Source organism: Chaetodon trifascialis, chromosome 4 (assembly GCF_039877785.1).
Source record: "Chaetodon trifascialis isolate fChaTrf1 chromosome 4, fChaTrf1.hap1, whole genome shotgun sequence".
NCBI lineage: Eukaryota > Metazoa > Chordata > Actinopteri > Chaetodontiformes > Chaetodontidae > Chaetodon > Chaetodon trifascialis.
The window spans coordinates 18,605,861-18,621,704 of record NC_092059.1 but is presented as its reverse complement, the minus strand read 5'-3'; the positions used below and the strand labels follow the sequence as shown (position 1 = coordinate 18,621,704).

General features: G+C 42.4%; 2 protein-coding genes across 2 annotated transcripts in view; one reads left to right on the top strand and one right to left on the bottom strand.

Moving 5' to 3' along the window:
* gtpbp3 (GTP binding protein 3, mitochondrial) overlaps window positions 1-15,844 on the bottom strand; it is a 224,220-nt gene that overhangs the window by 69,625 nt on the left and 138,751 nt on the right. The window lies entirely within an intron of this gene.
* rexo1 (REX1, RNA exonuclease 1 homolog) lies at window positions 3,753-15,810 on the top strand. The gene is made up of 16 exons (XM_070961378.1): window positions 3,753-4,076; window positions 5,169-7,012; window positions 7,148-7,246; window positions 7,846-8,056; window positions 8,285-8,433; window positions 8,547-8,684; window positions 8,806-8,929; window positions 9,968-10,093; window positions 11,014-11,154; window positions 11,281-11,394; window positions 11,564-11,637; window positions 11,929-12,039; window positions 12,722-12,837; window positions 12,981-13,119; window positions 13,586-13,706; window positions 14,683-15,810. Exons 1-16 carry the CDS (start codon window positions 3,887-3,889, stop codon window positions 14,769-14,771), a joined length of 3,786 nt encoding a protein of 1,261 aa, XP_070817479.1. The 5' UTR covers window positions 3,753-3,886; the 3' UTR covers window positions 14,772-15,810.

The window sequence follows — 15,844 nt, the reverse complement described above, 5'->3', positions numbered from 1 at the left end:
AAATGACATCCTTAAGCCTCACAATTTTTATATTGTAAGTCATTTTGGAGCAAGGAAGTGTTAAAATTCAGTCATTCATTCAAATGGACAGTCCATCAACTTCCCCACAATTTGAATGTAGCCCACAGGCAAAAGCATTTACAATCCAGCAACACTGATCAAATGTTTTATAAATGGTTCATTTCATGGGCGTGGTGTGGGGTCATTCTATGTCAAGTCTTTTTTTTTTTTTTTTGAGAGAGAGAGAGAGAGAGAGTTGACACCTGAGTTTAACACTGAATCACCCCAAGCCCGCTGTGTTCATGGGAAGGAAGAAATTTGAAATAAATACATCCTTTACAAAAATATTTTGATTTAAAAGAAGCACTTTACTGTACCATGTGAATGATTGCAGTTCACTCGAGGCAACATTTATGACCGTTGCTACAGAATTTTGTATTGTTTTTCTAAAAAAAAAAAAAAAAAATGCAATAAAATGCTTTGACCTACGCATTTGTCTGTCTGGTTTCTGTCATGTTGTGTTTTGCTGAAAACATGAAGGGTCAAAGTGAAAAACCTGCACTTTCCCTGCTCTCTGCTCTGCTGTATCTCTGGTTTCATATTAACCAGCAGTCTTATCTCCTGGCCAAGGCTGAAGCCCTGTCATCTGAGTCACTGCTGTAAATCCTTTATCAGTAACACTCCCTGATACCTGAGCTGTGTCATATATGTCCTTGGATGTTGGTAAATATGAGCTCAGTTGTCGCCACATACACACTGAAATGTGATGGTGGTTTCGCCTTGCGTTCATGCTGAGAGCGGCTGTAGGGGGCGCTCTTCACAAACAGGTCAGATCTGACGAGACTGATGCAACCTGCTGCAAGAGCTGCAGCTCCCGTGTGCCACCTCATGATCTCCCTGAAAACACTGTACGACCTCTGCTGAATTAGCTAAATAAAGGTGTTTCATTTAGTCGCTGCTACGAATTTCAGTGTGTCGTCTTGTGGTTAAAATCAGCCGTACAGACTTAAGTAATGTCCGAGGAAGTCTTACCGGTGTCCGGTAGACAAACATACAAAAAAAAAGCAAAAAAAAAAAAAGCATCATAATCAAAACAAATAAACTATCAGCATCAAAAACAGTGTGTGCTTAATGACTTGTCAAATAACCATCTGTTATTTTTATTATTGTTATGACGTCATAGGCCTATTTATTCGATAAATCAATTCGTTTGGTCTATGAAATGTAAAAAAAAAATAATAATAATAAAGTTCAAAACAAGTTCTGCGAGTGAAAACTGATGTCCTCACACTCCTTGTTTTTGTCTGGCCAACGGTCCAAACTCAAAAACATGACATTTAAAACATTAAACCTTGACAAGCATTCAGTCCTCACATTGTGTCGCTGAAACAGCAGATATTTAAAATCTGCCAATTAACGACTAATTGTTTCAGCTATGCTATCAACATACTGATTTATCACAATCACATTACATCATTATGATTCGTCCAAATATGAATTTGTTGGCCTTTACACTGAAAAAAAAAGTAAAGAAAAAAGCAAAAAAAAAAAAAAAAGCGAAAAAAAGAACCCAGCCAATTGCATAACTTGTAACTTTCCGCATCACGTCATAATCCATGAGGAAATTAAATGATGCAACAGCAGCGTTTTCTGAACAGTCTCCAGAGGGCATGTGGCTGACGAGAAACTTCACCGGCATTTGTCTCCCTCTAGTGGGAAGTCCTCACAGCTGCACGCAGAATCACACAATATCCTCCTGTTCAGTAGTACATCTGCTCAAGTCCTGCACTTAAGTACATATTTCAGTGGACTTGTACTTTACTTCAGTATTATCAATTGATACAACTGTATACTTCTACTCCACTAAATTTAAGAGGCAAGTACTGTAATTTTTTACTCCAATACACTTGTTTGACAGCTTTTAGTTCCTTTTCAGATTACATTTTTTTCATACCCATGCTTGTCCAAATTTGATGGTTTTGAATTGCACTGATAAACTGAAGGATCAAATGTTCCTGTGAGGGTTGAGAACACATCTCCCTGTGAATTTTCCTGGCTAAATGGTTTTATGCTTGTAATGCCTCACCATCTGGTCTGTGTCTCAACTCATAACTAACAAGAACAGTGAAGTAGAGAAGTAATACTGGCTCTCCATTACATCTCCTCAGAAAAGCAGCAGACCACCCATGCACTGATGTTAGTTCTAAAATATAAACTTCATGCATGCAACAAACAGGAAGTCAAAGCAGGAAAAAGCACAATTGTTATTAATAAAATGATGATGCCTCTGGCCTATTCCAGTGTCCACATGCACCAGGTGTGTGACGGTGAGTCAGCCTGCACACCACCGGCACACTGAAACTGAAATCATTCCATATATTGTTTCCACCTGGGCTTTTCCTCCTGTGTGACGTGTCAAAAGAGTAAGATTAAACAATTCAAGCAAACAGAGCTGAAATGAGTAATATGTGCATACCCTTCAGCTCTCCTTCTTTGTGTAGTTTAACACCTCCAGTGAAACAGAGACGTTTGTCCTGACGCCCTGTTCTGAAATGAAACATCTCTGAGGATACAGGAGCTCATGGAGCCGACTTTTGATGACAAAAGCTTACCCGCTAAAAGAATGCCAATTACTACGTCACTGATTACCTGCCAGCGCACCCGCGGGTGGTGATGATTTCCACTGAGTCACGTGTTTGTCTGGAGTGCACAAAAAGCCTGAGCACGTGCTCGTCTGCAGTTTGAGAGTGGAACCGCAGGTAGGTATCATGGAAAAATGTATGAAGCGTTTCTGAGTTTTAATTTGTTTTCTTCTTATTCTTTGCAGCTCAGTCAGGACATGTGATTTTCATAACCAGGAACAAAGAAATGAAGTGGCTGGTTGGATTAAGAAAACAGAAATAAGCAAAGTAAATTAGGTAATTATTTTTCTTCAGTAGGCACAAAAATTACATATTTTGATAAATAAAAATTGCATTTTTCTCTGGATTTACCTGAAGTAAATATTTTAAAGATCAACAAATTTCAAGTTAGCTTCTCAGAATATGAGCTAATGTGTTTTGAGTTTTTAGGTGCACAAGATGTGTTAACTTCTTCATCTGTGCACAGGTAAAGGTGATTTCACAAATTAATTGTGACATTTAAGAGCAGTGGAAAACATTACATTTGGGAAATGTATTTGCAGTCATCTTTGGCTTCATCGACGAAGCGAAGTATTAGCTTTGCAATGGCCAGCACATTTTGCAAATGTCTTTATTATTTTTTTTAATTGTCAACGTATTGCATGAAGAATACAGTTTAATTTCCTTTCCAGACCATCTGACCAGAGGACTTCAAGACAACCCATCACTGGAAACCTGTGAAATAAAATACTGAAACACTTGTCTCATTTACTTTTCAGAGAAGGTTTCAAAGCGCGGCTCCACCATGAGGAGCAAACACACCGGCCTCTAGTTATCCTTTGCGGAGGGCCAGTGAGGGAAAGACCGAGTTATCGGGGAAAAGAGACGTAAAGCTCCGGGAACGCTTGTATTGTGACTTTAAAATAGCCACCGTACGTTAAGGGTTTCTTTAGCTTGCGAGTACAACCATTAAGTTTTTATTATATATATATATATTTTTTTTTTTTTTTTGGCTAAATGTTGGGAGGTTTGAGCATAGACATGAGGGCTTGACGGTTTAAACGTTCACTGCGCCCTGACGTCACGGTGCGCGACACGTGTGAATCGAATTCACGTGAGATTTCACTCTCCGACCAATCCAACATGGCGCCGTAGGGACGCTGTTATTGTTCCGTCGTCCCTACAAGCTTTCGCAGTACGATAAAACCTACGCGGAAAACCGGATGAGCGTGTTCATGCGGGCATGAGAGGAGTATCTGGAGATAATGCTAAGATCCACCGGCTTCTTCCGAGGGATTGACTGCCCGTTTTACACCGAATACAGCGAGGGCAAAGGCAGCAAAAATGGGTGCAACAGACCGTACTGTCACTTCAGGCACAGCCAGCAGAGACGCCCGTCCTACGGAGCACCAGCAGATGTTAACAAGCAAAGAGACCTTCACTCCGCACAGAAAGGTGCTGAGAATTGTTTCATTAAATGCTGAACTCACAGAGTAGCTAGCGAGGACGTGTGTGGACCGGACCTCATTAGTTTTAATGTGTCGAAACGGGCTAACGAAACCAACAACTAGCGCAGTGACTGTTACCCTTTAGCTGCGCTGTAACTTCCAAACACCCACAGCTGATGCACCTTTCCACTTCTGTCTGCTCATGCTCACTGTAAACTGAGGTATAACAAGGAAGTGAAAGACCGTTTGAGGCCAGACAGGGAAATTGAAGTGTCAAAGTAACAGAAGAACAGGAATTGAGGTCAGTTGAGCCCATAGAATATGAACATCTGCTGTATACAAAACGAAGCATAAAAAACAAAAATAAGGAAGCAGATTCTGCAGTAGAAAAAGTGAAAGGCCCCATAAATTGCACTAGAGGTAATTGAATCAGGCAGAGAGTAAAGTGTCCAACACCTGCAGATAGCAGTGTTTGGACTGTGAGATGCAGTGTTTGCACTTGCAGCAAGTGTGTGTCTATTAAGATAGTATTGCAGAAGGAAGTTAGGAAGTGTGACTGACTCCTCATAGTCCAGTAGTTGTTTTGTCCTGCTGAGTATATACCACTTGAAGAATAATACCCCTTGTTGTGCTGGATGTTTTTGTTCCCCCCAAACTTTCACAACTTGTTACCTTCTTATCACATTGACACCTGAGCGTATACATCCTGTGAGGAAGTTCTTGAGATGTGGTGCAAAGTGTGTCTGCGCTGATCCAACCTTTTCTCTGATACCAAAACCAGAGGAGTCACAGATTCTCTCATTTTCCCACATTTCTAATCTACACAGCAGCCACTTCTCTGCACTGTTTGGATAATGCAGTCCTATTTTCCAGGTATTGCTTTGGCACTAAAATTGAGTGAGTGGTTCTCTGTCACTGATTGAAGGTAGCCTAAAGCTGACACACTGATCGTTGACGTGATGGGCGGTTTTTGATCTGCTTGATAAAGTTGCGGCAGACCTGATTGGTGCATCCCCAGCTGCCTTATAAGCTAGGCAGTGAACTTTTCATGATTTTATTGACGGATGTTCTTAAGACTTACTGTCTTACATTCTTGCAGAACAAGGTTATGATCCCTTCAAGCCAGAAGTTGTGAGACCCCAGGAGGAGCAGAATGGGAAGCCGACTGCCTCAGGAGACCTCAGCGGTGCCCTGGAGTTGGTCAACAGGGCCATTGAGGAGGTCCGCAGCGAGGTGGAGAGGGAGAAGAGGAAGCTCTCGCGGATTGGGGACGAACAGTATGATCCCAGCGGGAGTAACAGTTTGTCTTCATCTGATGCTGTTAAAAGCAAAACGCCACCTTCTCACATGGCCTATGACCCTGGGAGTTATCAGATGACATCAGGAGGTTATAATCCCACCCCTGGCTGCAGCAAGTATACCTTGGATTCAGACAACCAGGGGAACAATAGTAACTCCATGGAATATGTTCCGACTTCAGTGAGAAAGCTTCCATCTCGGACACAAACACACCAAATCCCCTCTCCTCCCCCCAGTCCAAAGTACTCCAACAGTGCATCCTCCTCCAAGTGTAAATACACTGTGGACAATTCAAGACCATCCACAGATATGGAGTATGATCCACTGTCCAACTACTCGGCAGGAATCACAGTGAAAAGCAAGAGGGACAAGGGAGGACAAGCTGTTAAGACAGAGGGGAGGAAGACACACAAACGAACAGGATCAGATGTGTCAGATGAGGAGTGTGTTGTAGCTGTGAAAACATCACGGCAGCAGAGTGTGGACTCAAAAAAGTACACTTTCTCTGAGTCTGATGAGGAGAGCTCTGGGACAGAGTATCGACCCACCTCTCTTAGTAATCTCCTACAGAGAAAAGGCAACAGTGGCTCAGTTTGGGATGCTGTAGGGAAGGATAGAGAAGAGAGAACTGAAAGTACGCTAAATGCACTGACACAGAGGAATAAAGAGGACTTGACAAGGGGCTCAGATGTCCAGAAAGATGTCAAACTAAAGGACAGCCCTGAGAAAAAGAAGGTGGCCAGTCAAACTAGTCACAAGAAAAGTGGCAAGCAAGAGAAAGTGCATAAACTTGAAAAAGACGTTAACAAGATAGCTGGTAGTAGCAGCAGCAGCAGTAAAGAGAAAGGGTCAATAAAGAACTCGAACCAGGACTTTGCAAAGAAGAACAAAAGTCATGGGAAAAGAGATGATATGAAAAACACAGTGAAAGTTAAGACATTTGATAAAGTTCACAGGGAAGACAGAGACGATGGTAAGATCAGAGCTGTGGAAAAATTAAAAACGGACTCAAGCAAACGAGATAAAGGTGCAGAAAATGGTGTCAGGGAAAGTAAGAAACCCAAGATATCAGACAAGGAAAAGGAACTCAGCAAGTATAAAGACCGCCAACACAAAAATGGTAAACTTGATAGCAGTAAAAAAGAAAAGGATGTAAAGAAAATGAGTAAAAGCAGTTCTAGCAGTGTCAGCAGTAGTAGGAACAGTAAAGGCAGCTCTGCAAACAGCAAAGACAGGGTGAAGCAAAGCATCAGCTCATCAAACGGGAAAAGACTCGGGGAGAAACGGAGAAGTCTGAGCCACGCTGATCTGTTTGGAGATGAGAGCCCAGAGGAGGCCGAACCGATAGAGGTGGACAGTGACGACGAGGAACCCGAAGAAGTGCTGGTGAGGAAATCTGCTGATGCTTTAAAGAGGGGACGTCTGAACAAGAGGAAGGCATCAGAGCTGACTCCGTCTTCCTCCGACGACGAGGGCGACCGCGGTGTGGAGGGCAGCCGGGCGGTTCAGGACGAGGTCGGAATCGACTTCTCCAGTTTCCAGGATGATCTGGACTTTGACTCAGATCCCATGGAGGAGTGTTTGCGGATCTTCAATGAATCCAAAGACGTGAAGAGGGAAGACAAGGGAAGGCAAGCCAAACAGGTATCGATGCTTCTTTCTCACCATTTCATGTACTGCACCACATACAGTTTTTTTTATAATTATTTTTCTTCAGCCATATTTTGCAAATGACCCACTGGTGGGATCGAATGAACATGCGATGTTGTGCCCTCTCAGCCTTGCAGGGATTCAGAGGAGAGAAGCACAGAGAGCACTTTAACAACTCTCTTCCCTGGTCAGAAGAAAAGAGTCTCCCATTTTGTTGCCAAAACAAATGTAAGTGTGTCACCTTGACTTTTTTGTATTTCTCCATCCCACAATGCTCCGTAAGGTAAGTTTAAGTCAGTCAGTGTGGGGTGAACACACAACATCTCCACCTGTGTTAGAAAACTTAAATACAGATAAGATACAGATACATCATTTTATGCATGTCATAGGTGTTGACAAAACAGAGAAGGAGTACAACTTGTGTGTGGGGGATTACCACAGCTACAGGTGCATTTAGATACTTCACTGAATTGACAGCACACAGTCAGCTGACTGTGTTTTCTAAACAGTCTGCTGAGATATTTGACAGGCTGATCAGCCTTTCATCACAATAAACAGTAAATAAAACAGAAATGTTACAATACCTAAGGTGCGCAAAGTTGTGTCACAAGCTTCTTGCATTAGCTGATTCGCTGAGTCAGCTATTCCACAGGGAGGTAGCTTCTACTCTACATGCCGTTACATATGTACAATTATGTACTGAACAGGTACATCTGCAGTCACTGCCGTCATTTCTAGTGCAGGTAGCCAAAGACTAACTTGATTTCAGCATTATTCATCAACACAAAGCAGTCACTGCTTAAGAAAACATGCTTCTGTTTTACCAGAATGATGCACCCTCTAAGTCTGCGGTGCGGCCGTACAAGAGACTCACAGCCCAGGAGGTCTGCTACCAACGTATGCAGATGGCACAACAGCAAGCTGCTCAGCTTTCTGCTTCAATCAAGGCTGCCTCACAGAACTCCAGCCCCAGCTTTTCAGGAGAGAGGAAGAGAATAGCGCACCGTCCCAACCCACAGTTAACATCCTCCAAAACAAGTACGAGTGCCTCCACTGCTGTAACAGGATTCGGCTTTTGTTTTCATTGTTACATAAGTGTATCACTGCTTTGCCTTTATCGTTTTTAATATGTTAAAGTCATAACAACTTGAAGTAGATGTAATGGTCTCAATCTCTTCTTCTGATGGGAAGAAATGAAACTGTTGTTCCTGTTAAGGAGAAAGTCAGATGAACTATGTTTGTGTGTGTGTGCGTGTGTCTGATTAGGTCCGGCAGATGTTAAAGCAGTATCCAGCCGAGTGTTGTCCTCCAGCCAGACCCATCAGACTGTCAAGGCCCAAACCACTGCTGGCATCTTGTCCAAGACTGTGTCCACTGTCATGCAGAAGAGGGTGGCACACACACCTTCCATGAAGGCAGGCGCAGAGCAGAAAAACCACAGCTGATTGTTTTTCTCATTGTTTGTTTTTGCTTAATCTGCATGATGTGACTTACTGTTTGTGCTCTCTTTCTGTTCTGACTTTTTCAGAGTAGTTCAATGAAGCGCCCTGTCATCCCCTCTGAGTTTGGAGCCAAAGTTCCCACCAACATCCGCCAGCGCTACCTCAACACATTCATAGATGAATGTGTCAAATTTTGCCCATCAGAGGACGTTGCTTTCCAGATGGTATGAGTAACACCCAAATCAGGCTGTGATCCCACCCCGTCCTGAACACAGAGGACATTCAAGAAGTGCTTCAGCTGAACAAGTTGTGGTTTTGACAGTGATGGAGGTTTTACTGTTTCAGGCCCTTGACGAGGAGAAGCTGGTGTATGAGCGCAGTAACAGTAAGAACATCTACCTCAATGTGGCTGTTAACACCCTGAAGAAGCTCCGCAGCAAGAGCAGCTCCTGTCCATCGCCTGTCACCAGTACGTCACCTCAGCCTCTGCAGTAAACAACCCCGATTCCACAACAGTTGGGACACCGTGTCAAACACAAATAAAACAGAATGTGATAATTCGCTAATCCTTTTCAACATATACTCAAATTTAGAATGACGTTATTGTTAAGGGTAGATTGTGACCGTATTTCACATTTGGTCAAGTACTGAATTGGTGGCACTAATCTTGTTTGTCCATCTTCAAACTGAGCTGATTGTGTAGATCTTCTGTGCTGCCGGGTTGAAGATGTGTGTGAAGCGTCCACGTTTTACAGTTTCTAGCTTCTTTGCAGCAACATCCATATTTGAAGCATTGTAGTCACAACAAACTCATTGGTTCTGCTCATATTGAGCTTCAGGTGATTGTTATTGCACCATGTGATGAAGCTCTCTATCAGTCCTCCGTCCTCCTCTGGAAAAATAGTCTCTAAGTGAAGACAGCATGTTTCTCACTGGAAATTATTCTCTGGAATCATACATGTCAGTATAGTAATAACTTCCATTTCGCCCAAAAATACACTTAATACCTTAATATCTAGTTGTAAATATGAGCTTATTCTAAATTTGATGTAGCAACAAGTTGGGACAGGAGCAACCAAAGACTGGGAAAGATGTGGAATGCTCCAAAAACACCTGTTTGGAACATTCCACAGGTAAACAGGTTCATTGGTAACAGCTGATAGTATCATGATTGGGTATGAAAGAGGCATCCTGGAAAGGCTCAGTGGTTCACAAGCAAGGATGGAGGGAGGATTGTATGAAAGGATATTACTGCACGGGCTCAGGAACACTGCATAACTTTTGTCAGTAAACACAATTTGTTTGCAAATGTTCTGTTTTTAATTTCTTTTCATATAATGTCCCAACTCTTTTGGAATCGGGGTTATAGCATTCAGTATTATCCCTAGTCAATGTGTACATACTGCTTTAGTTCAAGTACATGAGCACAAATCACACCAATAGAGAAAACTAATGAGTGCATCAGATGTGGTAACTGGCCTGTGTGCTGGCCTGTGTTTTTCTGCAGAGGACCCTGGTTTAGTCGCTAACAGGAGGGCCCAGTCCCACGAGGAGGTTCTCGGGGGTCGTCTCGCTGCTACAACCAGCTTCACTGTCAACAGGATGGGCAAACAGCAGGAGGAGAAACTCATTGGTAAGGGACAAGATTTGTGTTTCTTACTTTCTGTACTCAGCTAGCTCCTCCAGAGGACTGCAGTGAAGATGAGCAGAAGTATCATGCTGTCAGTGTTTTCAGTCCTCTGTCTCTAGAACTAGTCTCAGCATCATCCCTTGAGTTATGCGTTTCGTGTCATTCTGTTTTATTGTCTCCTGGGTTTTTTTTTTTTTCGGTCACCTGATCACATCCCTTTCAATGAAAAAATGCAGATCGTACCTCTGATAAAATCAAAAGCCAAGAGAGGGAAATAAAAAACTGAAAGAGCCTTTGTGTCAAGTAGAAACTTGTGACCGTTTGTCTGCTCTGTGATGTGTTGAGTCAGTTTAGTGAAGCTGTTCAGACACCCATGTGACAACCTCCAGGTGCCGTTTACAGCAAAGCCCCTGCCCCATGACCTGACATCACAGGGAGTGTGTTCACAAGACTGTCGTATTTCTGAAAGAGCTGTGGATTTGTGTGATTAATAGGAAATTAATTGAAATATCAACGAAACGATTGGTGGATTAGACACTTAGTCGATCAACTGGCTGAAAATGAATTAGCAGTTTTCTTTTGTCCTTTTAGATGACAGTAAACTGAATATCTTTTAGTTTTGGACTGTTGGTCAAACAAAGAAAAGGGAATATGAAGATGTCACTTTGTCCTCGAGGAAAATCTGGTGGCATTTTTCTCATACAATTAACCAATTATTGCTAAAATTAGTTGCATTTCCTGCAACATACATTTGTCTCTGCGCATGCGAAAAGTATTTCTGATCAACTTGTTTGAGTAAAAAACAAAAAGTAAAAATCTGCTTCTGTCTTCAATTTGTGTTTCGTCATATTCTCCGTGTAGGTTTTATGACATCATTGTACAAACAAAGCATTTGCTTTACGTGTTGCTCTGTCTCACTGTAGGAGCCACGCTGTACAGGAAGCTGAAGACGTACCTGATGACGGAGGAGCAGCTCCAGGAGCACGGATACCCGAGAACAAACCCGGAGGCCGTGGGCAAAGCCGTCATATTCAACCTCCCAGAGAAAAAGGCCCCCGCAGACCGTGAGTGACCCCACAGCTCTGTCACCCATCTCTGATGGCAGCAGTACATTTTATATGGTATTAACATGGTGTATGTAGTCCAGCAGTTCTTTGACTTTCAGCTGACACTCTGTAATGTGTTTCCAGCATTTAGCAAGATATGCTGTCGATGTGGAGCAGAGTATAAGATCAATGTCAACGGCAACTGTGTACGGAAAGAGGAGTGTAGCTTTCACTGGGGGCGACTGCGCAGACATAAAGGTACGGTTGTTCGTCAATAAGCATCAATATTATGAACGCACATTTTTGTCTTTTGTGTTTTGCAATTCATACTGCTAAATCTAACTCCCTCTCCCTCCATCTGCCTTCTTTTATCAACTTTCACGTTCCTCTCTCTGTCCAACCCCTCTTTTCCCGTCCTCTCCGTCAGTGGCTGGAGGCTGGGAGACCAGCTACAGCTGCTGTGCTGCGGCTGTGGGCACGCCAGGCTGCCAGGTTGTCAAGGTATCATCCTTTTCAAGCCAGCAGCCATTCCTTCCTCTTCTTTGTATTTCTTCCCTCTGCATGTCCCCTTTAAGGATGTGTGTTTTTATGTGGGATAGGTTTACAGCATGTTTTACAAAATCACAGTGTGTTGCGTAACTTGTGTTACTGTGTGTGTGTTTTTATTGAGTGTTCCTGAGCCTTCAGTATGAAAGACATTCAGTCAGTCATGGTAACTTACAGGAAAACTAACTTATGTTCAAGTCTCTTTCTGCACTCTCATATTTCATGGAATATTTCATGTTCCCACAGCAACATGTCCAGGACGGCCGTAAAGAGTCAGTCGATGGCTACGTCGCAACGTTCAGTAAAGCTCTGCCGCCTGACGGCAACGCAGGGGTGTTTGCTTTGGACTGTGAGATGGTGAGTCACACGGAGGTTTCTTATGCCTCCGCACCTACGACAGCTGTAGCCGAAGGTTTTCTGTTTTCAGGTTGTCTGTGTGTCCCATTCTCATGAACACAGTATCTGAGGAATGCCTCTGGGGAATTTCATTACTTCTGGCACAAACATCCACTTGGATTCAAGGATGAACTGATAAGCTTTTGGTTGTCAGAGGTCACTGTGACCACACATTTCAAAAAGTCATAAGCTGATTAAAAAAATAGCAAAAATACTCTCTAAGTGAAGACAGCGTGTTTCTAACGGCACAAACGTCAATATAATGATAACTTCCATTTCACCAAAAAATACACTTTTATTAAACTCCTTCAAACTCTTCACTACACATATTATATGAGTGTGGACAGACATGGATTTAAACTTGACCGATTGGTGGTGATTCTGCTTACTTGCTGAAAAACTAATCTAAATGCACAATTGGCCTTAAACTGTTTGTGAGAGTGTTTGAGTTTAGATTTTATTTATTATAGACCAGTTTGGCTCAGGTGGACCATGGAGAGTCACTCAGTGCTATTTGTTTTTGTTACAAGTCAAATGAAGATAAAATGAGTAATTTTTCACTTTCACTGAATAGTTATGCAGTTTTGTCATATTTTGTATCAAAGTCAGATGAACTTGTTATTTTCTCTCTCCTGTGAATCAGTGTTACACAAAGCAGGGCCTGGAGCTGACGAGGGTGACTGTCATCGACTCTGAGATGAAGGTCATCTACGACACATTTGTCAAACCTGAAAGCAAAGTGGTTGATTACAACACGCGGTGAGCTTTCCTCCTGAGACTCTGCACTATGTCTGTCGTGTCTGCTTATGAGTGCGACTGTAGTGAGTGTCAGCTGTACCCCTCTCTTAAATTAGTCTTTGAAACAGTAGCAGCATTTTAAAAGCAGTGTATGTATCCCACAGATTTTCAGGTGTGACGGAGGAGGACTTGGAGAGCGCCACCATCAGTCTGAGAGATGTTCAGGCCGTGCTGCTCAGTATGTTCAGTGCTGAATCCATCCTCATCGGACACAGTCTGGAGAGCGACCTGCTCGCTCTGAAGGTACTGAGGCTCTTCATTCATCTTCAAGGATTTCCTCCAAAACGGTTATTGTCTCTCTGAGAAATCAGCCAAAATGGTTGAAAGTCAGTGCTTTATCAAACAGTCATTCAGTAACCTTTGTGCTAAACGCTGGAAACTGAAACAAAGTGCATTTGAGGAAGTGTTCACAGGTGTTGGAGTATTTCTCTGGTAGAGGCCGAAAAAGTTCCCCACAGTCAAGCAGAGCTGTGAAGTAACTCATTGTGAAGTGTAGCTCTGCTCTAAACAGTGATGTTAGATTACAACCAGGAGGTACTGCAACTCCAGAAGATTCTTACTTTGAAGGGAGAATCCGTCTGTTCATTGGTCTCGGTCCAGGCTGAGACGCTGAAAAAGTCCTTGGTTTAATTATCTGTCTGTCTGTCTGTCTGTCTGTCTGTCTGTCTGTCTGTCTGTCTGTCTGTCTGTCTGTCTGTCTGTCTGTCAGCTCATCCACAGTTCAGTTGTAGACACGGCCATTGTGTTCCCCCACCGCCTCGGCTTGCCCTACAAACGTGCCTTGAAGAACCTGATGGCCGACCACCTTAAACGCATCATCCAGGACAATGGTGAGAAAATCCCACAGAACAGCAGCAGCTGTATTGTTGTTTTATAATAAGGCTTAGATTTCATTATTTTTGTGTTGACGTATTAGTTTGTCCAAACATTATTGTTCTGCAAACATGCAGTATGTGCTGTTCCATAGCGACATGTTACTAATGCTTACAGGTTTATTTGCATTTGCGCTGCGCTTGCGATGCATTTTAAACTGATGTTATGATGTGATGTGATGTAAAAATGTATTTTTTTAATACTTTCTTTCTTTTTTTGAGACAAAACTGAGATAAAAGAGCATCTTTACAGGATTTTATCCCCATTACACATACATAATCCCCCGTCACTTTAACATGGCCCCAGTTACACCAACAGACCCTCTCCTCTGTGTCCTGAGCACATTTATGCCCGAGAACATAATCACATAATCTCCATTTGTAACCAACTTCCATACAAACAACAAACTGCTAAAGGTTGTCAGACTGAATTTTATTTCCCCAGCATGGGATAAATTAAGTCTTGTCTTCTCTTGATCAGTCAGAGTCAGTTAATGTTTATTTTTTAAGACCATTTCATTGACGCACAGCCCACAGAATCAGACCTGCCAAGTTAACATTAATAATCTTAAACAGAACGACTGTCCAATTAAAGTCAACTTTATTTGTAGGGTCAATATCATACTCAATGTTTTAATAGTCTTTATATGTCCACAACAGTTGCACTCATCAATATGCATGTGTGGTGCATCACATCAGATCCAGAGGGAGCTCTTATGCTGTAGATTTATTTCTCATGTTCTGCTGGTGATATTAATGTAGTGCAGTCCAATACGTTTGGCTGCTGTGTTTGGCTGCAGTCCATCCTTGTCACCAGCAGATGTCACTAATGCTCACTGCGTCAACTGAAGCCTGAGTGTGAGTCTGGGTTTCAGCTGTTGTTTTGCAGCATTCAAGTAAAAATGATTTCTGTCACTCACTCATGTGTTTGCAGTGGAGGGCCACGACTCAAGTGAAGATGCATCCGCCTGCATGGAGCTAATGATTTGGAAGATCAAGGAGGACGCAAAGGTCAAAAGATGACCTCTGACCCCTCTGCTCCACTTTCCTCAGTCCAGTTTCCTCACACCATTTTCAGGAGGCCTGCACTTCTTCTCAGAGACTTTATGTCAGCCTGCTGCTGTTGCTGCCTACTGGACTGTGGAGAACTGCTGGTCCCCTCAAAGCAATAGGAGCCCAAATTAACAGTGTTTTCATTTGCTCATTGGTATTTCAGTTCTGAGTAATGTTAGCTAAAATGCATTTCTGTTTATTTGACCAGTGGCTTTAAAGGCCTCAAACTATTTCTGAATGAAACCTTTCTATAGAAGAACTACTTTCAATGCCAGGTTATTGTCCACTGAACGATGGTGATTAATATGATACTCATGCCAGGCTGTACCTTCAGCCTAAATTGCACTATAGAAACGCTCTTGTTATATAGGGCCCAAGTCAAGAGGCCTGAGATGAGTACCTCATCTATGTTATAAAGCATTCACTTCTAATGAAGAACACGTTACTTAGTTACACTTAAGTGCATTGATGTCTTAGTCTGTTGAGCATTGCTTTGTAAATGCACTTGTGTTTTCACATTGCACCTCGTTTCCCGTCACTGACGCTCTGTTTATAGTGCAGTTCTTATTGAGTCATTGCTTGACTTTCAAACCTGACTAATTCTGTAATACTTGACCATATAAATACCCTCAGCAGAAGTGTAAAGTCTCTGCTGCTACCTATTTGAAATAGTTAATAGAATATATCACTTTATTTTATAGCTCACACAACATACTGACTATATCCACCACTGTCTGTGTGTCATGTGCACTGTGTGAAATAAAACAACAGGAATCAGTGTGATAGCAGGGACGACATGTTTTTTCTTCCTGAAGACAAAATTTGGTTCAGTACCGATGTATCAGCCCTGGGTTATTGATTACAGTTATCATTTAGTGAGTACCAGCTAACTTGTGCTGTTTTATGTTAAAAATGACTGAAAAAGTACTTGAGTGCTGTAAATACGCTGTAAGCTTTTGTATTTGTTCATTTTTGGTTGTTTATCTTTTTCTATTAAAATGTATTAGTTAAAAGAAGTTGTTGCTCCGTCTTTACAACACAGG